The sequence below is a fragment of the Ambystoma mexicanum genome, chromosome 5p (assembly GCF_040938575.1).
Source record: "Ambystoma mexicanum isolate Mex_15411 chromosome 5p, UKY_AmexF1_1, whole genome shotgun sequence".
Classification (NCBI taxonomy): domain Eukaryota; kingdom Metazoa; phylum Chordata; class Amphibia; order Caudata; family Ambystomatidae; genus Ambystoma; species Ambystoma mexicanum.
In genome coordinates, this window is record NC_090930.1 from 105,339,489 (window position 1) to 105,358,235 (window position 18,747).

At 47.9% G+C, this 18,747-nt stretch overlaps 1 protein-coding gene across 10 annotated transcripts in view; it reads left to right on the forward strand.

Annotated features, from left to right (window-relative positions):
• LOC138480764 (uncharacterized) overlaps positions 1-18,747 on the forward strand; it is an 807,842-nt gene that overhangs the window by 104,847 nt on the left and 684,248 nt on the right. For all 10 annotated transcript variants that reach the window (XM_069612499.1, XM_069612500.1, XM_069612505.1 and 7 more), the window contains 2 exons: positions 12,043-12,091; positions 12,191-12,246. In XM_069612499.1, the coding sequence (XP_069468600.1) occupies positions 12,043-12,091; positions 12,191-12,246 (105 nt within the window). The remainder of the gene's footprint in view (positions 1-12,042; positions 12,092-12,190; positions 12,247-18,747) is intronic.

Sequence of the window (18,747 nt, forward strand, 5' to 3'; positions counted from 1 at the left end):
TAAAAATTCTGGGCCTGACTATCCTCCTCCTCCTGCGGTGTCCCACGACCACTGCTGCAAGGAACAGTATATTCATCGTAGCGTCTGAGCTTCTTTTTTTGCGCGCACTTTTATGCTGCGCCGGGCCGCGTACGCCTGCTTCCTGCTGGCATACGTGTTTCCGAATTAGCGCGTCTTTTTTGGCGCACGCGTTTTCCCTGTTCGATTCCATAAATATGTGTTGTAGGCAGGCGTGTGGGTGTTCTGCACATTTAACTCCTGTACTTCCCCTGTAATGCCCACATTTCCACACGTTGTTCTCCATTCCGCGTGTTACGCCCCGTGTTATGCCCAGTTTTGTTGTGTGCGCCGCGCTATGTGCACTTTCGCTGTGCGCGTAGCGCACGCCGTTTGATGACGTGTGCGCCTGCGTGCGCCACGCAGGATTTTAGCACACATCCCAGGATTTACACGGGCACGGACTTCCATGAATCGATGTGGTTGGCTTTTGCACGCTTGCGCTGTGATTTTCGCACTTGCGCTGCGATTCGCATGCTTTCGCACGCTTGCGCTGAGATTTTCGGCACACATTAATTCCATGAATTGGCCTGCATATATGGAGTGGATTTCTGGAATCTGATTTAAAATAATTAGCAGTCGGGGGAATGCCATAAGAACCTGGAAGATAAATTATTGTTTTTTATTGAATTAATATTATTATTATTATTATACATGTTTTTTCTGTCTTGCTTATTTATTGTTTATGATGCCTAAATGTGGGGGTGGCGAGTTTAAACTGAAATTCTTTCCTCTTTTCTAACTGTTTGTCAGTATACAGTTGTTTTATTAGATTGCTTATATTTGTTTATGCTATGCTAATACCCATCATTTTTAATAAAACTTAAAGCAAAAAAGGTCAATAAGTCATGTTTTCGTTATATGATTCAGAGTTTAAAAGATATTAATATTCAAATTGAATGGCTGTAATTTTGTAATGTATTAAACGCAAATAAAAGCCATTTAACCCCTCCTCGCCTCTACCACATCAACTGATCTGTGACAAAAGCACAGCCGGGGACATCTTTGGAGTGCCAGATGATTTCAGATTGGCCTGCCCCCATTTACTGTTAAATTGCTTTATTTAGATTTAACAAGTTGAGAATTGCTCTCCTCCTAAACACATACTGCTTATTTTTGTATGTAATGGATTGGAAATGAGACCTGTGCTTTTGTACCAGCAGAATACAAAAGGTCACATTTTAAGAAAGAGGGTGCTTTATTAGCATTTCATGCTGATGGCCTGATCAGAAATCTGTTGCAAAACTGATATTTCACAGTTTGTCACAGAGAGAAGATGTGACAGTTTTTACCGGAAGACACATTTTTAACAAGAGGAGTGACTTTTCCTAACCAGTTTGATTGGAAGGGCAACATTTCCTCTGCAAATCACAACCCAGGTACATAATGAAAGAACAGACAAAAGACAGATGCTTGAGTAAAACATCATTCACCACCTGAACAGGAGGGGTCTTGGCTGAGCTGCAGTTTCCCAACCTCTCTTCTAAAGCACTGTGTTGTGCCCCCTCTCCTAATAAAATGCCTCCTGCCAACCCCTCCTGCCCTGCTAACTATCGCCCAATCTCCATCACTCCTTTCCTGGTCAAACTTCTGGAGAGCTGGCCATCTCGCAGCCAACCCTCCCCACTGAATCTGTTGGTTGTCTCCATGACCATCAGTCTGGCTTCAGAGCAGCCAGAGGCACAGAAACTGCTCTCCTGAACACCCGAGAAGATCTGCTCTCTAACCTTGATACCAGCTCTCCCTCTGCCCTCATCTTTTCTCTGCTTTCGACATGGTCAACCACACCACCCTGATTATGTGACTCTGCGAGAACCTTGGCATCACAGATCAGGCTCTGGCTTGGATGACATCCTTCCTCTTGGACCAACCCTCCCAGGTCCAACTTGGCTCTTTTCTCTCTACCACTTCTCTCTCCACATGTGGTGTCCCCCAGAGCTCTATCCACTCACCCTGACTCTTCAACATCTATCTGGCCCTCTTGGCCCACCTGATCAGCACCTTCTCCTCTAACTTTCAGTATTATACAGATGACACACAGCTCTCTGTCAGGCTACCCTTGGCCTCCTCCCGTTCCTTGATCTTTCCTGACTGTCTAGCTGCTATTCAGGCCTGGTGTACCTCCAACGATATCTGTCTTAATCCCAGTGAGACACAGATTCTTCTCATAGGGACTCCTGCTTCCACTTTCCCTAGCTCACTCTGGACGCCCTCCTAGGGCTCCCTCCCCTTACCCTCTTGTGAAGCTAAACACCTTGGTGTCATCTTTGACTCCACTCTCTCCTTCTCTCCTCACATCATGGACCTTTTCAAGATGGCCCACTTCCAGGTGCACCTCCTCAGAGGTATTTTCCCTTTCCTTACCTTCCCCCAGAATGTCACTGTCTCCAGAGCTCTGGTTTTATAGCAACAGTCTCTGTCTTAATCTCCTTAATTCGGCTCTTCGGCCTCTTCAGCTAATCCAGAACAGGACTGCAACTGCATCTCACCAGCCCTGAAATCTCTACACTGGCCCTCAGTGGCTGCAAGGATCAAGTTCAAGACCATCTGCATCATCCCCAAGCCTTTCTGGTGCCTTGGTCCTCACTAAATACAACTATCTCTTCCTTAAAACCTGCCATCTAGAGCACTTCGCTCGTCTACTTCTTACTCTTTGCGTGTCAGACACTTCTCCAAGCAGGGAGTGGAGGTAGATCTCTCTCTCCTCTACAGGGGCCTCCATCTGGAATGTCCTCACTGCCCCTTTCAGACTTGAGCAGGACCGCCTTAAGTTTCAGAAGCTTCTCAAGACCTTCCTTTTCTCCTCTTCTTTCTTGCTCCATCTCTCCTGCTAAACTACCCTCCTGCTCTTCCTTGACTGGCTGCCTGGTGCCCTCAGAGTCTTAAAGGGCACCAGGCCCCTACTTACCCATTCCTTCTGTACTGCCTCCTGGCCCACCTCGCAATGCCCGGCTGGAATTGCACCCTTGCAGTCCCTTGCCTTTCTTGCACTTAACTCAGAGCCCTGCTCTCCTGATTGCACTTTTCCTCACCCCCTCCCCTGCACTTCTTGCTAGCGCACTTGTATCATCCGAATGTCACTTAGCCTAGAAAGATCATTTGTCTTGTCTTGTCCTCTGTTTCCCCTTCCTTTGTCTTGTTGCGCCTAGAAAAACCTGTGTATAGGCGCATTATAAATATAAAATAAATCGATCAATCAATCAATAAACCTGGACCTGAAGGAGCTTTTCAGTCCCCAGCCCTGGAAATGCTACCTCTTGGTCCCATTTCCTACTGGACCTACTTGCTTGCTCCTGAAGGAGAGCTGCTGCCTGCTGACTTCGCCACTCAGCCCAGAGCAGGGATGACATCTGAGCCTTTACATTTTTTTCAGTTGAAACGTGCCATGGAACTTTGGGGGTCTGGAGCAGGTGCCCCGGGTTGGAAGTATTATGAAGAAAAAAAACCCTTTAATTTGGACATTAAATGTGCGCAGCACACCCATTGCAGACCGTCACCTCCTTCTGGCATCCTACTGCCAAAGAGAAATTAATAGCTTTTCAGGGGACAGTTAGTGTTTCAGCCCCCTGCTGGCTGCTTCTCCCATGATAATTTGAAGCTATTAACCACCTCACTGCATTATTTTAACTTTCTTATTATTATTTTAAACCACACTTGTGCCTCCGCCTGTTTTTACCAGTTGTAAGCCAAAGAGGATAAAGGGCGCTCCCAAACATCATGCTGAAAATCCCCATCAGCCTTGATACCTCTTCAGCTGGCCCTGCCCCAGAGCCACCTGCCAGACTGACCCAAATTCTACAGAACCCAGCTTTGCTACTTTGCTCATAAACGCATGTAAACACGCTCAGTACATGTGTGATTGTGAAATTTTACTGGACACTTACTACAATGACATGATGCAGGTGGCAAAATAGCTTAGTGGGTAGATGCACTAGCTGCATCCCATCCCATCAGAGCCAAATCAGACTTTCATCCTACTGAAAGTCATCAAATGAGTGCCATTGAGTGGGTCTTAGAAACATTTATTGATTACGAAAGTGCTAAGTAGCTGCATGATTGTGTCAGGAAGTGATCAAAACAATGTAATTTTTTTAATATAAATACATCTATTTAAAATTTTGGCTAAAATTTGGCAAAGCATAACACCTTTAAAAAGGGTGAGAAATTCTTTTCTTTTTGTTTATTAGGTAAATTGAAGCGAAAAGTGCTCTGAGATGTGTTCACAATGATGGACCTCCTTTAATTATAAAGCACCACCAGATATAGGTTCTGTAGATAAACATGATGACACTCTCATCAACTGTTGCTAATGAATGATCCTGTAGGTCGCTGTTCCTCCTCATCCTGGTGTGGTGCAGCTCGTTATGATGCAAATATCTCATAAACTGTGCATCCTAAGGCCTTGAAACATGGTTTCATGGTACCGCGAGTTGTGTTCCTCGTTTCGGGACCGGTTGTGAAAAAACATTTTGGTTTCCCTTCCCCGTGAACATGGTTTATGGCTTTGTCGGCAGGCACCATCCCGCCAAAATCAGCTGGAAAAGTAATTTCACCTGGTGCAGCAAACATTTTGAAACTTCGGGAATGCTACCTGCCCTCACCTTCGCCTCTCAGCTCCATTTGCCTCACATACATTTTTTGGTTCCCTTCCCGGTGAACATGTTTAACGGCTTGGTCGGCATGCCACAAACCCACAAACACATTTTAACTTTTGGTGAAATCCTGGGAAAGGGGTGGGGTGTCCAAATGTCATGTAGCCAGTAATGCGCTGAATGTCCTAAGAGGTAAGTATAGTAAATTTAGTGCAAATTGGCCAAGTCACAAACCCACAAATTACGCCACAAACCCAGAGACACATTCAGACTTTTATATATATAGATGATGCATGTACAGCATTTACCCAAGTGTGCTTTGACAATAAACATGCCAGAACTGGCCAGGGAGATCATAGCACTGCATATTCGCAAACACCAACACCAGCTAACACAAGCCCTTAGCTACGTACACACACAAATCTCCCCAGCATTGTGTATACACCAGCCCACTGCACTGAACACCCGCATCACCCCACACTGCACATAGACCCTACTCCATGGCACACCAGCATCACCTAGCGCTGTGCATGCACACCTTACCACTACAATGCTCACTCTACTGCCAAGCACAGTTCATACACACTACCCCACTGTTTTGGTAACTGAGATGCAAAAGTCATACTTGGGCGCTGAACAGGTGATACTTGATTATTGATAAATATTAATTTCCACACTTGGTAAGTGTTTGCAACAATTATTGCTTTATAGCTTGTCATGTGCTTCAGACAATGGTTGTCACTCTTGTGGCATACATTCGAGTTGGTCGAATCTTCCATAGAATACTAAGAAAGCAATTGCTTAGGTTTCACTAGTGCTGACACATGTTTCAACCATAAGGTTTTTCTCAAGGCAAGTTTATTGGATGCGTTGTTGTACTGCTTAGTCAGGCCCTTCACATGCACACTGAACAACAAACACGGGAGCCATGTTCTCTGGTGACCTTACTTTTATTCCTCCTTCTCCTTACTGACTTTCCTCTTCCCTTGCCCCTCCCTTTGCTCCCGCTTCCCGCTCCCTCCCATAGTCTTGGGCTCCCCTCTTAAAGGGGCTCTGTCCTTTTCCACTTACAACACCTCCCCCTTGCTTAACATGAGACTTCTCAGGTTACATTTGCTCGATGAGCCGTTGGGGTCTCTTTGTGGTTCGATGGGGCCTGCTTGGTTGCATGTGGGTCTCCTCTGCACTTTCTCGTTGCAGCATTTCATGAGTCTCTGGTCTCCCTTTTTCCTCCATCTCAATCACCTCCCTTTTCGTTGGTTCATGCTCTTCAAAGTATAACTTGTGGAGAGGGAGTCATTTGGCGTCATTTTGCCACTTGTTCTTTGTCCCCTGTCGCTGGGATGGGATCTGCACGGTTCGTCTGTCCTTTGGCTTTGCTTGTCTCTCCCGCATCTTGCTCGGGCACGTGGTCCTTCTTGTGGTTTATTCTGAATGACCTGTAGTGAATGCTGCTGAGCGTGTGCTGTAGTGTTGTCCGGTGGCTGAGATGGCTGTGCCCTATAGCGGGACTCGGTATCATGCTTGGGTTGGGTCGCGTCGTGACTGACTTTTTGGCTGTGCTGTCTGTGCAATCCTCCCTTGGCCGGCATGGTCTTGGGGTTTGTCTAGGGGGTGTTCTTCCACCCCTGTCTGGTACAGTTGCCTTGTGCCAATGTTTCCTGTGGCTTCCGCCTCCCCCCCATACGATATCTCAAAGGATACTGGATGGGTGCGCGACTCATAGTCCTCTCAGAGAACGGGGGAGGTTTGTGTGCCATATGCCAGTCCATCCCCTTTTTGGTGGGCTGGCTCGGGGTAGAGGGCGTGTGCATGCTCGTGATGTCTAGGTGGGCTGGTGTTTGTGGCCTTGATGTCTTTCCTGACGTCTAACCGTGCCATCGGTGTATTCGGGTATCTCGCCTGGGCTGATGGTGTAGATTGGCATGCAAAGTTTGTGGGTGGTCTTGTTCTGCACATTCCCTGAAGGTGACCTTCCTGGCCACAGCACCAGCATGTTCGTCCAGAGGCTAGGTATGGTTGTCTGTGTGTGTGTTTCCACCCTTGCTCGAGGAATTTCCGTTTGCTCGGCCTTTGTTGCCTGTGTATTCTAAGTTGCCACCTTTCCCGGGGTTGAGTGGGCTTGGGGTGTAGCAGTCGCCCTTCCATGAGGGCTGCGATGGCGTCACGTTCAATTTTTCTTTCAATGGCGGCTGTCTGTGCATCTATTCTCTCATATGTTTTTGCCAGGCTGAGTATTTTCGCTAGGGGTAGGGGCTTTTTAAGAAGATGTTTTCTGAGTGTTGATGAGGTGCACCCCTCTACGATCCTCAGTCTTATAGCTTCTTCATAATTGAAGTTGGCAAAGTCGCAGTTCGCTAACTTCAGCTGGAGACGTAAAACGAACTCGCCAATAGATTTGTACAGACGCTACCTGTGTTGGTTAAATTCAAGGCGTTCGTAGTCTTTGTTGGAGCCTACTATCAGCTTGTCGTTGACTGCATCGAGGAGGCGTTGCTACGTGGTCTTGTCTGTCACTGGAATTGTCCTGATGATGTCCTTTACCTCTTTTCCTACCAGGTTCTTGAATATGCTGAGTTTGTTTGGTGGGTCTTTGTTCGCACCTAGAAAGTCGTCAGTCTCTTCGATCCATTCTTCCCATCTTTGGCTTTGATCGTGGTGTGGGTGGAGGGTAAACGGGTCGGGCCGTCGTAGGAACGGGGTGTGTGTTCCTGTGTCAGCAGCCTGTCTCGTTAGGTCCGCCATCTTGTTGAGGCTTTGCGGCGTGCGTCTTAGGATGTTGTGGGGATTGCGGGTGTGATAGGCCCTTGTTGGGGTTGCTGGCGGTGTTCACTTGCGGGGCCGTCTGTGGCTGTATCAGGCCCAGGTAGTGCGGGCACTGGAAGCCTCCAGACCTTGTAGGGGCCATTGCCCTTTGTGGTCTGTGTGGGCTGCTGGTGTCGCGGCCGGGACTGCCCTGTGGTATCTCAGGGCTGCTGGTGGCATTGTGAGTGGCGTGCGTGGTGGGGCCTCTGTGCCGGCTGGTGATGGTGGGCCGGGTACTTCTTGTGTGCTTTGGACCTTTGCACTGGGGTGTGCGGGCTGCTTGATTGCACAGTGCCTCTCCCTGGGCGTTCCCTGTTCCTGTTTGTTGCTTTCCCTTGTGTCTTTCGTAGTGCAGCCTTTTCATTTCTGCTGAGTCTCCAACTGCCTTGTACGTTCTGTGGCAGCAGTTAATTCTGTGTGAGGGTGCAGTGCAATGGGTGGTGCCTGCATGATGTTCCAAACACACGTGGTGCTATGTGTGTTACATGTTTTTTTCCACGTTTTAGATGGCCCACACGTAGTGTAGGAAGGGTTTCTGCTGTCTATGCAGTTCTGTTCGTTCGTTGCATCGAGCGTTGCAGAGCTCTGTGTAGCATGCGCTCCTCCTCTCACCTCATTCGTGGCTTGTCTACTCCTCTGGGTGGTCTCCCGCTGGCCGCGTAGTGCGTCTGCTGGCTGCGGTGATGTGGCGCTCCTCATCTGACGCTCCTGTTCAATGGCGTCGGGTCGCACTTCAGGTGGCGTATCGCTGGGCTCACTCTCCTCCGACTGGTGTGCTTGTCGGCTCTCACCTCCATTGTTTCTCCCTCTGCTGCCGGCCGTCAGCACACGCTGCTCTACCTCAACTACCGATGCTGCTGGACCCTTCCAGCCCGTCCTTTTGCTGGGTTTAGGTTGCCCGCCGTGGAGGCACTCTTTACTGCGTCAGATGGTCCGTCATCCGATCTGCTGCCCCGTGCCACTACGGGTCTCGCCGGCGCACTGCTGGGCTCTGTTAGCCGGCTCCTTCACCCCCTTGGTGCGGGCTGCTGGCTTCACTTTTCCCGCCACACGGCATGGGCGTCTTCTCTACTGCTGGGTCGGGTCCGCCGCACCCTCCTCTCTGCTGGGCCTCTTGCCTGTCGTGGCTTTCACTGCCGGGCCTCACAGGCCTTCCATACTGCTGGGTGCAGCGCACCCTCCGTCCTGCTGGACTGCTGCCATGGCTGGTGATGCTGAAAAAGTTGTGCCGTCCTGCTCTGCTGCTCCTCCGTCACGCTTGCTGGCGTTGCCTGTCTGGCATCCGACATCCTGCTGGGCTTTACCCGCCCGTCACTGCCGCGGGTCAACCTCTCCAGTTGCCGCTCCCGATGGCCTAAGCTTGCGTTGCATGCCCATGTCCAATCCTTGTTGGTATACGCCCCAACTCAGTAACTTCTGATTCTCTCCCTGCATGGTCATAAGCCACCTAAGAGGCCTGTGTTCTGTTTGGACAGTGAGGTTAGAGCATACATGTAGGGCTTCAGCTTGTGTACCGCCCAACTCACTAAAAATGCCTCGTTTCAATTGTGCCCAGTTGCGCTCTCGCTTAGTCACGCACCTATTCAGGGATGCACCTGGTTGTGCTTCCCCTTCAGAGGTTAGTTGCGATAACCTTGTAACAATTCCAAATTCACAGGGGTCTGTCTGATTTCTTTATTCCTGCCCATAGTCCGGGATCTTTAGAACTGAGGCCATGCTCAGACTATCCTTCAAGTTCTGTAAGTATTTCTGGCAGGCATAGTCGCAGGTGACCTTTTGCATCAAATCGTTTGAGGTAACATCATTGAAGGGAATAGCAAGTGTCCTATAGACCTTGATAAACGAAATGCAATAATCCATGAGGGCCAGGAAGGCTCACACATGAGTCTGGGTAGCGGGGACGTCCCAATATATCGCTGCTGGGACATTATTCTGGAGAGTCTGTTTCTTACTGCCACCCAATTGGTGTTCTAAATTAAAGTCACAGCTCTATCTGGAAATTAGAGGCCTTGCTAGTAACGCCAGCCTGCTCCATGGCTTGCAGTACCTGTTTCAGATAGGATAGATGGTCTTTCCAAGAATGACTGAATACTGCAACTTCATTTACATAAACAACGTTTTTCGGTGTCTGACAGTACCTACTCTGAAATGCAGCAGTGGCATTCTTTAGCCCAACAGTGAACTGGTACTGCCATTCTGGAGTGGAAAATGGGGACCCCCTCCTAAGCTTTATCAGTTTGGCCAAGCTGATAGTACCCTGCATGAACTTCGCAGTGCCTAATCTGCCAATGAGTTCATCTGCCCTAGGTATGGTATGTGCACCTGTCTTGGTAACAGAATTAATACCTCTATAGTCAACACAAAAGCAGACTTCAGTTTTTCCGGCTTCTGGACGTTTTAGAGATTAGTACCACTGGGATAGTCTAGGGTTGCAGAATGGCTCAAAAACCCCAGTCCAAGATATTGAAGACTTTCTCATTGATTGTCTCCTTCACCTTGCCAGACATCCGGTGAATCCTACTCTATACTACCTTACTGTCCCCAGTATCGATTTAATGGATGCACCAATCAGTCGTTCCTGAATTCAGGGAGAACAGACCTGTGAATATGCCCAGCAGCTGCTGGCAGTGTCAAAACTGCTGCTCAGTAAGGTCTGTAGAGATATGGACTAACTCCAGGGACCTGTCAGTGGACTCGGTGTGCAACAAGTCTGAGAGGGGATCTGTCTCCTCCTCAGTCTCTTCAGTGACAATAGCCATCATTAAATCATCCCGGTTGTAATGTGGCTTCAGCCGGTTGAGATGGAAGACCCCATGCTTCTGCCACAGGGTTTGGGTATCAATGGGTTATTTAAGCCCACTGAATTTCCCTAATACCACAGAGGGCCCAGTCCACATATCAAAACATTTGGCTTGGGGTGTACTCAGTCATAGTGGCCTTCTGGTCATGCCAGCACTTCATGAGCTCTGGACTAGGCTTCAGGTTCTGGGTACACTGTTCCCCGTATTTAGCCATTCTGGATCTGAGGCCAAGGACATAGTTTTCTTAGTCATGGGAATGATTTTGGCGATTGTCCTTGCATCCTTCCCACACCAGACTTAGTGGACCCATTACAGGGTTGCCAAACAGGAGCCCAAAGGGACCAAACCCAAAACCTTTCTATGGCACCTCCCGGTAGGAGAACATGAGGCATGGCAGGAGAATATTAAATTTTCTCCTCAGGTGCTCATCTAAGCCACCTTTCAAGCCATTTAGGGTTTTTTCAACCGCTCAACAAGCCCATTTGTCTGTGGGTGAAAGGCTGTGGCGAACTTTTAAGTTACTCTGCACGCATCCCTAATAGCCTTTCTATAGGCAGATATGAAGGTGGATCCCCTGTCAGAAATAACTTTTTAAGAAGATCAAACACGTGAGAATAATCCTATTATGCCCTCGCCACCTAAAGGGTTTTGATGCTCCCCAAAGGTACAGCCACTGGTTATCAGGCATTGTAATCTACCACTTCTCTGATGTATTGTTTCCTTGAGGAGGTTTTGGGATCCAAAGGATTTAAAATGTCCGTACCTGTTTTCTTTTGAAAATCCTCCCAACCACTGGCAGTGGATTAAGGGGGCATTTGTGGTGCCTCCAGACTTGCCGGATGCCTCCCAAAAACTAGCAAGTGTATCAAGGACAAACACATTTGCCTATTCTTTACTCCCACCTGGTGCCAATAAAAAAAGTCAGATTGTATCACTTACCTTATGTCTTGCCGGAGTGTCTAAATGTCTCATAGGGTGTCCCAGACCTCTTGCTACCCAAATCACATGCATCGCTCTGAATTGGCGATGGTTTAGGATAGAAGGGCCAGGGATTATGGGGTGTAGGCAAGGTGGATGAACTGGGTTGGTTGGGATCTTCTGGGATCTTCTGCTGCTATACACTTAACTACACTGAACTCCCCTAGGAATCAATAAAGGATATCACTCTGGTGTTTATGACTCAGGAGGATAGCTCAGGGGTAACGCGCTTGCCTTGGAAGCAAGAGGACGCGGAGCAACACAGATTTGATCCCGGGTCCACGCTTAGAAACCTCTGGGTATTAAGCGTGTTATAAATCGCCAATTACAATTACCATTTACTCCCTACTTCCCCTCCCAGGCTATTACCTAATTGGGGCTGGACTCACCTTTCTGATGGTGATGCAGGTTGATGAGCTTGTTGCCAGTTACTTCACTGGCTGCTTGCCCAGGCCTGTTGTGGCTTGCAGTTGCACCTTTTCTTGGCCCTCAATGTCCTTTCTTTGTCTTTCTTGCATCTCTGTCCTTTAATGCCTCATAAGCATTAATTTCCTGCTTCATTATGTTAATATCTCTTGTGCGTCTTTTCCTGCTTCTTTTTATTTCCTGATTCCTTGTGTTAATGTCTCTTGTACGTTTCCTGCTTCCTTGTAGGTCTGTGTCCTTGCTATCTTTTCAGCTGTTTATTTCTTGATTTATCTTATTGCTGCCTTAGCGTCATTGTATTTTTTATTCCTGCTCCCTTCAAAGTGCTGTTCTTGCTGCTGTCATACCCATAACACGTGTGTTCTATTTGTGCTTTCTTACAGGATCCCGGCGCATGGTTCAAGTTCAGGAGACAACGGAGTCGGCACCACGGTAATTTGCGCAACACGTGACTTATATCTGAGGGTTCTGTGTGGAGAGCAAAAGGAAGCACTGCCTATATTACAATGAGTGTTGTCTTCTTTCTTTCAGGGATGCGGTAGTGCCGATCAGATGGAGTGAACGGCGGGCGTCGAACTGGGACTCTGGTAAGTATTCCGGCGAGAGCACGGTAAGCGCCCTGCTCTCGGATTGACAGAATTAATGTGAAGCAAGGTCATGGGCCCAGGACGTGCCTTAAGTAGCCCTGGGTCCACTGCTCTTGTGTTCTAGTACAGCACTTGCAGCACATGATTCATTGCTCAAATGTAGGCCATATTGGAAAACTGGTATAGCATTAATGTGGCAGCCATCTTGAAAGGGTTTGAATTCCATTTCAATGAATGATGCATGCACCATTCTTGCACCAGTGAGGTCCAGCCTCTCCCAGCCTGTGATTCGCCACCTTCTACTCCTGTGGCTGACTCCGACCCTGATACAACCCTCACCAACCTTTATCATTCTATCTCCAACACTCTTGACATTCTTGCCCCTGCCATAAGGGTCCAACTGAAGCCTGACAAAAAGTGCAACCCTTGGTATGACTCTGATCTGGATTTGCTTAAACGCAAGTGCAGAGCAGTGAATCGGAAGTGGCGATCATCAGGTAGACCCTCAAAAAAACTGGCCTGCCGCCTTCTTCAAAGGCAATATAGACTCTGCATCTGCTCCAGGAAAAGAGTCTACATTCAAGCCAGCATCTATGCAGTGTCCAACAACACAGCTGAACTCAAAGTGTGTAAGGAACTGGCCAACCCTATCTAAGCTGCATCCTCTACTACACCTACCCAGACCCTTTGCTCGGCCCTTACCACACACTTCACCACCAAATAAAAGGACATCCTGTCCTCCCTTTCTTCTGCTCCACCCCTACACCAACATCTCTTGGGCCCCCCTCGGCTGCCCATCCCCCTCCCCCTTTTCTCTCCTCCATATACCATGTCACACCTGATGAGGTCGTTCGACAAGTCCAGTCTATGAAAACCTCCTCCAGACAGGTGGACCCCTGCTCCTTCAAAACCATCAAGGACAATAGTGACACTCTCGCTGCAGCCTTGGCCTAACTCTGCAACCTCTCTTTTGCCACTGGAGTTTTCACCTCTCCTCTCAATCACTCTCATGTGCATCCTCTGCTAAAAAAAAACCCTCTGCTGACCTGTCCATTCCGGCAAACTATCGCCCAATCTCCATTACTCCTTTCCTGGGATAAACTCCTGGAGAAGCTGGCTATCACTCAACTTACCCCCCATACTGAATTTTTTGTTTTTTGGTTGCCTCCATGACCATCATGGAGGCAACCAAATCCGTGCCTCTATGTGCTTTAGAGCATCCAGAGGCACGGAAACTGCTCTCCTGAACACCCATGAAGACCTGCTCTCAAAGCTTTACTCCAAGTCTCCCTCTGTCCTCATTCTTCTCAAACTCTCTTCTGCTTTAGATACAGTAAACCACAACATCCTGATCACCCGTCTCAGTGATAGCCTGGGCATCACAGATCAGGCTGTGCCGTGGTTTCCTCCTTTATCTCTGACCGCCCTCCCAGGTAGAACTCAGGGCCCATCTCTCCTTTAGCACTCTCTCTACTTGTGGTGTCCCCTGGGATCTAACCTTTCCCCCTGGTTCTTCAATATCTACATGCCCCCCTTGGCCCACATGATCTTTACCTTTAACTTTCAGTGTTATGCAGATGACACACAGCTCTCTTCCAGGCTACCCTGATCCTCCTCCTCACTCATCCTGACGGTCTATCCGCAATTCAAGCTTGGTGTGTTGCTAACGATCTATGCCTGAATGCCAGTAAGACATAGATAGTCTTCATTGGGACCCCTGCTCCCGTGTTCCCACTTTCTCACTAGCCTGCCTCCCTGGGTCCTGCGCCCTCACCTACCAATGAGGGAAAAAAATCTTGGGGCCATCTTTGACTCCACTCTCACCTTATCTCACCTTATCTTCCCACATCTCAGACATCTCCAAAAAGTCCAACTACCAACTGCACCTCCTCCGAGGTATTCTACCTTTTTGCACTTTCCCACAGAGGCTCATCACTTCGAGAGCCCTGGTTCTCTGTAGGCTGGACTATTGCAACAGCCTCTTTCTCAATCTTCCTACTTCTACTCTCCATCCTCTACAACCCATCTAGAACAGAACCGCAAGGCTAATCTTTGGTGCTGAAATCCCTCTACTGGCTCCCCGTGGCTGCAAGGATCAAATACAAGACCCTCTGCATAATCCACAAGGCTTTCTGGGGCTGGTGGGCCTGCACTATCTACAACGCCCTCTACCTAAATGCTCTCCTTCTAGAGTCCTCCGTTAGTCCTCCATTTAACGCTCTGCGGGTGAACCGCTTTCACAAACAGAGATTTTGGCATTGATTTTTATCCTCTGCAGGTGCTTCTCTCTGGAACAGCCTCCCTGCCGGTCTCCATCTTGTGCCGGAGCACCTTAAGTTCCGGAAACTCCTCAAGACCTTCCTTTTCTCTTCCTCCTTCTCCTTCCCTCTGCCCAGCTAATCTCCTTTCTTTTCGCTTCACCCTCCTTCTCCTCGCTAACTCTGTTCAGTTTTTGCTAACTGGCTGCCTGGTTCACCTCCAGAGCCTACAGGTCCCAGGCTCCTTTTGCACTTGCCTAAGAATGATTACTGTATTCCTTTGTTACCTTCCCACTTTGAAGCGCTTTAACTGTATATAAACACTATATAAATAAACAATAAACAAATAAATAAATGACTGTTTATTGTGTTGCCAGGACATGTGATCGTGACACAGACAACATGTCAGATTTCTTGTCATTCCTATATGACCAGCCAAAAGAATGTTGTGAGCCAAGTCCACTAGGAACTTGTTGTGACATTGCCCTTGATTCTATTTCCCTGCATGTTCATGCAGATATGCAGATCTGCCAGTGTGGGAGAGTCGTGCTGTGATTGGCAAAATTCAGCCTGACTCGGACATACAGCTCAGGACAAGTCACTCAGTTTTGGAAGACCCTTGAGGTCTGAAACTGCTGTGGCCTCTATCCCCTGTTTTAGTTCTACTCCTGTAGGAACCTGAGATAAAGAAGTCTGGTTTCACCACAGTAGGCACTTCTGTAGGCACACTTGTGTACGAGCGCGATAGAAATAAAATATCAATATCAATATCAATGACGACTAGGCCCCCTCCAACAGGAGCCAGTACATCTTCAGCCAGAAGCGCCTCTTCACTAGGCTTGTCACTCCCTAGCATACAGTCCACCAAACTTTGGTCCTTGACAGCGACTCAGAACTGAGACGTTTCACCCATCCAACTGAACCTCACAATAGCCAGTGTGAATCGGGTAAGGCTGTCAAACCCCCTGACTAGCTTGTCAGAACTAGGAATGATCTGGTCCTCTCGCACCATCATTGGACAGCAATGATACTTGCAGAAGTATCACAAATTGCTGGGACTCAGTTCCCACTGATCAATATACAATCCAGGGAATGATCTGTATTAGTAGTAACTGGGTCTTCTGTTGCAGATTCAGTACCTTTCCCACTCAGAGACACTGTGGTACATTTGGCCAGCCTCTGGCCCAGTGGGAATTCATCATCTAAGATGCCCAAACTAATTATCTGCTCCTCCGACTCCGTGATGGTAGCACTAACAACCTCTGACTTGGGTTTATACCTGCAGGCAGAAATCTCTTCCTATGCTCAGACCTCCACATGTAAGGCAGCCCTGTGGGTCTGTGAATGAGGGTTCCCCAGTGCTAGGGAAGCCCTCACTCTTCCTGTCTGTGGGAGCAGAAGATGTAGGTGACTGGATTTAGCCCTAGCATTTTTGGGGACCATTCTTTGCAGTAGGGTTAGAACCTTTGTCCTTACCCTCCCTTGCTATACCTATATCATACCGATTGTCATCTGGCTTAGATGTGGCAGCCTGAGCCTTTTTGTGGAGTCAAATACATACCTATAAGTAGCCTTGGCCATCCCTCTAGGTTCTGTGATTTCTTGTCCACTAAATTCCGATGTAACTCCATATCAAAATGATCAAGGACACTCTCTCATGTCATTGAATTAAACATGGTCTGAAAAGTGTCAACTGTGTTACCTATGACTGAGCCATTCAGATATTTCAAGGATTGATGCAAAAATGCCTCAAAGGTTTGACGCTCCTTCTTTTGTAGCTCTCCAAAGCTCTTGAGGTAGTCTTCTGTGGTTTTGCAGAACTTCCGGAGGACGGAAGGTTTCATTTTGCCATAAATGGGCCTTTTCTCATGAGTCAACTGAATGATCACATCAGTTCCAACGACCGATAGATGGCTCATCCATATGAGCTCTGACGGTTGGAACTTATGTGATATTTTGATTGGTCAAAAAGCTGGAGATAGCTTTCTGCCTTGAGGCACCCCACAACTCATCTTCCACCACCTAGATGCGGAAAACTTGCTCCAGCTTTTCGATCAAATCGAACATATCTCTCTCTTCCTCACAAGGTATTACTAAGACCTTAGAGAGGTGGCACCTAAGATTTCCTTGGGATCCACCACTGGAGGCTCTCCCCTCCCCACTGGAAGGTCTGCATTCCAGCTGGTTCTCAGTTTCATTTTGCACAGTAGCACTCTGTGACCCCTCCAGTTTATCCAGAATAGGGCAGCAAGATTTATCCCAGGCCTTAAGCGCAGAGACTGAATCTCTCCTGCACTAAAAAGTCTTCACTGGCTCCCGGTTGCTGCAATGATTAAATTCAAATCCCTCTGCATCATCCACAAGGGAGTCTGGGCCCAGGGACCACACTATCTGCAACTTTATCGCACTAAATACTCTCCTTCTAGGCCACTTCGTTCCTCTGGCACCAACTCTTTATGTGTAAAGCGTTTTGCTAAACAGAGAGCAGGGGGTTGATCACTTTACTCTGTGGGCTCCCACCTTTGGAATAGCTTCCCCATACCCCTGAATCTTGAGCAGGATCGTCTCAAATTTCGGAATCTCCTTAAGACTTTCCTCGTTTCCTCCTACTTCCCTCCTTCTCTCCTCTGCTAATTCCCACAGTTGCTGAATCAGTGTCTTTGGCCCTTTCGAATCCTCAGGGTCTTCCCAGCTTCTGTCTATCCACAGCACTTTTCATCTGCACACCCTCTGCCCTGGAGGCTTGCACTTACACCTCCCACGTCCCAGGATGTGTAGCACTCAACATTTCAAGCACTGAGTCTACAGCTCACCCACAAGCTCCGACGCCACAGCACTTACCTCCTCTTCCCTCTTCATTTCTGCGCCTGCAAGTTCTGAATACTCACAAGGCATAGTAGGTTCGTCCTTCTCCCTCTTCCCCCCTCTGCTCTTAAATATTGTGTTGTAATGTATTTCCCTTCCTCACTCCCTCTGTGTGGCTACTCAGCCCTCACACTTCTGCAACCAATAGCCAACCCAATCATAAGGGTAAAGCGGGCACATTTCAGAGATATACCTCCTTTGTGTTTTGTGCTAATGTAGGCCAAGGGAAGGATATACTCTCAAGAGTGGAGTGAATGTGATATAGTAGCAACCCAAACAGCAAAATTTAACATTCTCAAATAATGGAATATCCAAACAAGGTTCTTCAAAAAGATATATGCTTTCATGGCCACACCATATGCAATAATAACTAAACAGAAAATACTACAAAATCTCACCCCTGTAGAAGGAACACAGAACATGCAAGAAGTAAGATGCAGGACTTTAATGAGACATGGGGAGAAAAGGCAATAAAAAACACAATTTTCAACAAATATATGCTCTTCACTTGGAAAAAGGGAATAATGTGACCTAGCCAGTATCTAGGGCCCAAACCGTACTAGGGGGCAGCTATCGGGCAATAATACATTTTGCAGTGTCTTAGTGGTTCAACAAGGGTGAACCGTGCTTCTTAGCGCTATTCGATGGTTCAAGATGTGGCAGTTGTGATCAACCAGCAGCAAGCAGGTGTCAAAGTGGGGTTGAAGGTGAAGAAGACTGAAGTTCAAAGCGGTTTGAACTATGCCAATCATAGATGACAGCAGGTTCTGTTTGTCGGTCGAGATTCGACGGCGAACGGGTTTGTGAGGGGATGCGCAGGTGAGCCACTTCAGTGCGGGCTCAAAGGATGGAGTTCAGGAAGAACACCAGTTTCAATTTGTCAGCAATGACGAGACTGGTCTATTTACAGCGGTGTGAGCAATGCAAGTGCAGCTGTACTTCTTTGATTGAGCTGAGGCAAAGAAATGCTACCGCTGATGTGGTGCAGTTGCGGTCTGGTTTGAACATACAGACAAACAGGGAAGGAAAGCAGGATGCAACAATATGTTCTGGTGCAAAAAAGGGAATACAAGGGAACCTAGCCATTCTCTAGGACCCAAGGCTGGACCCGGGGGCTGTCAATTATACCTTTTGCTGGCCGTATCACTTTCACAGCATCAAGCTAGGCTTCTCTGTGCTGTTTGTAGAGCAGGCACAAATGGGACAGTTGGCTTGATCAAGACGAGGGCAGGTGTTGAGCTGGGGTCGAGCGGAACTTCTTTGCTGTTCGAAGCGTCATTGAAAGAAACAAATGAGGATCATGAGGCGTAGTAGTGTTGGTTTGATGGAGAAGATGCTGATGATTGGATGTTATATTAAAAACATTTTTATAACACAA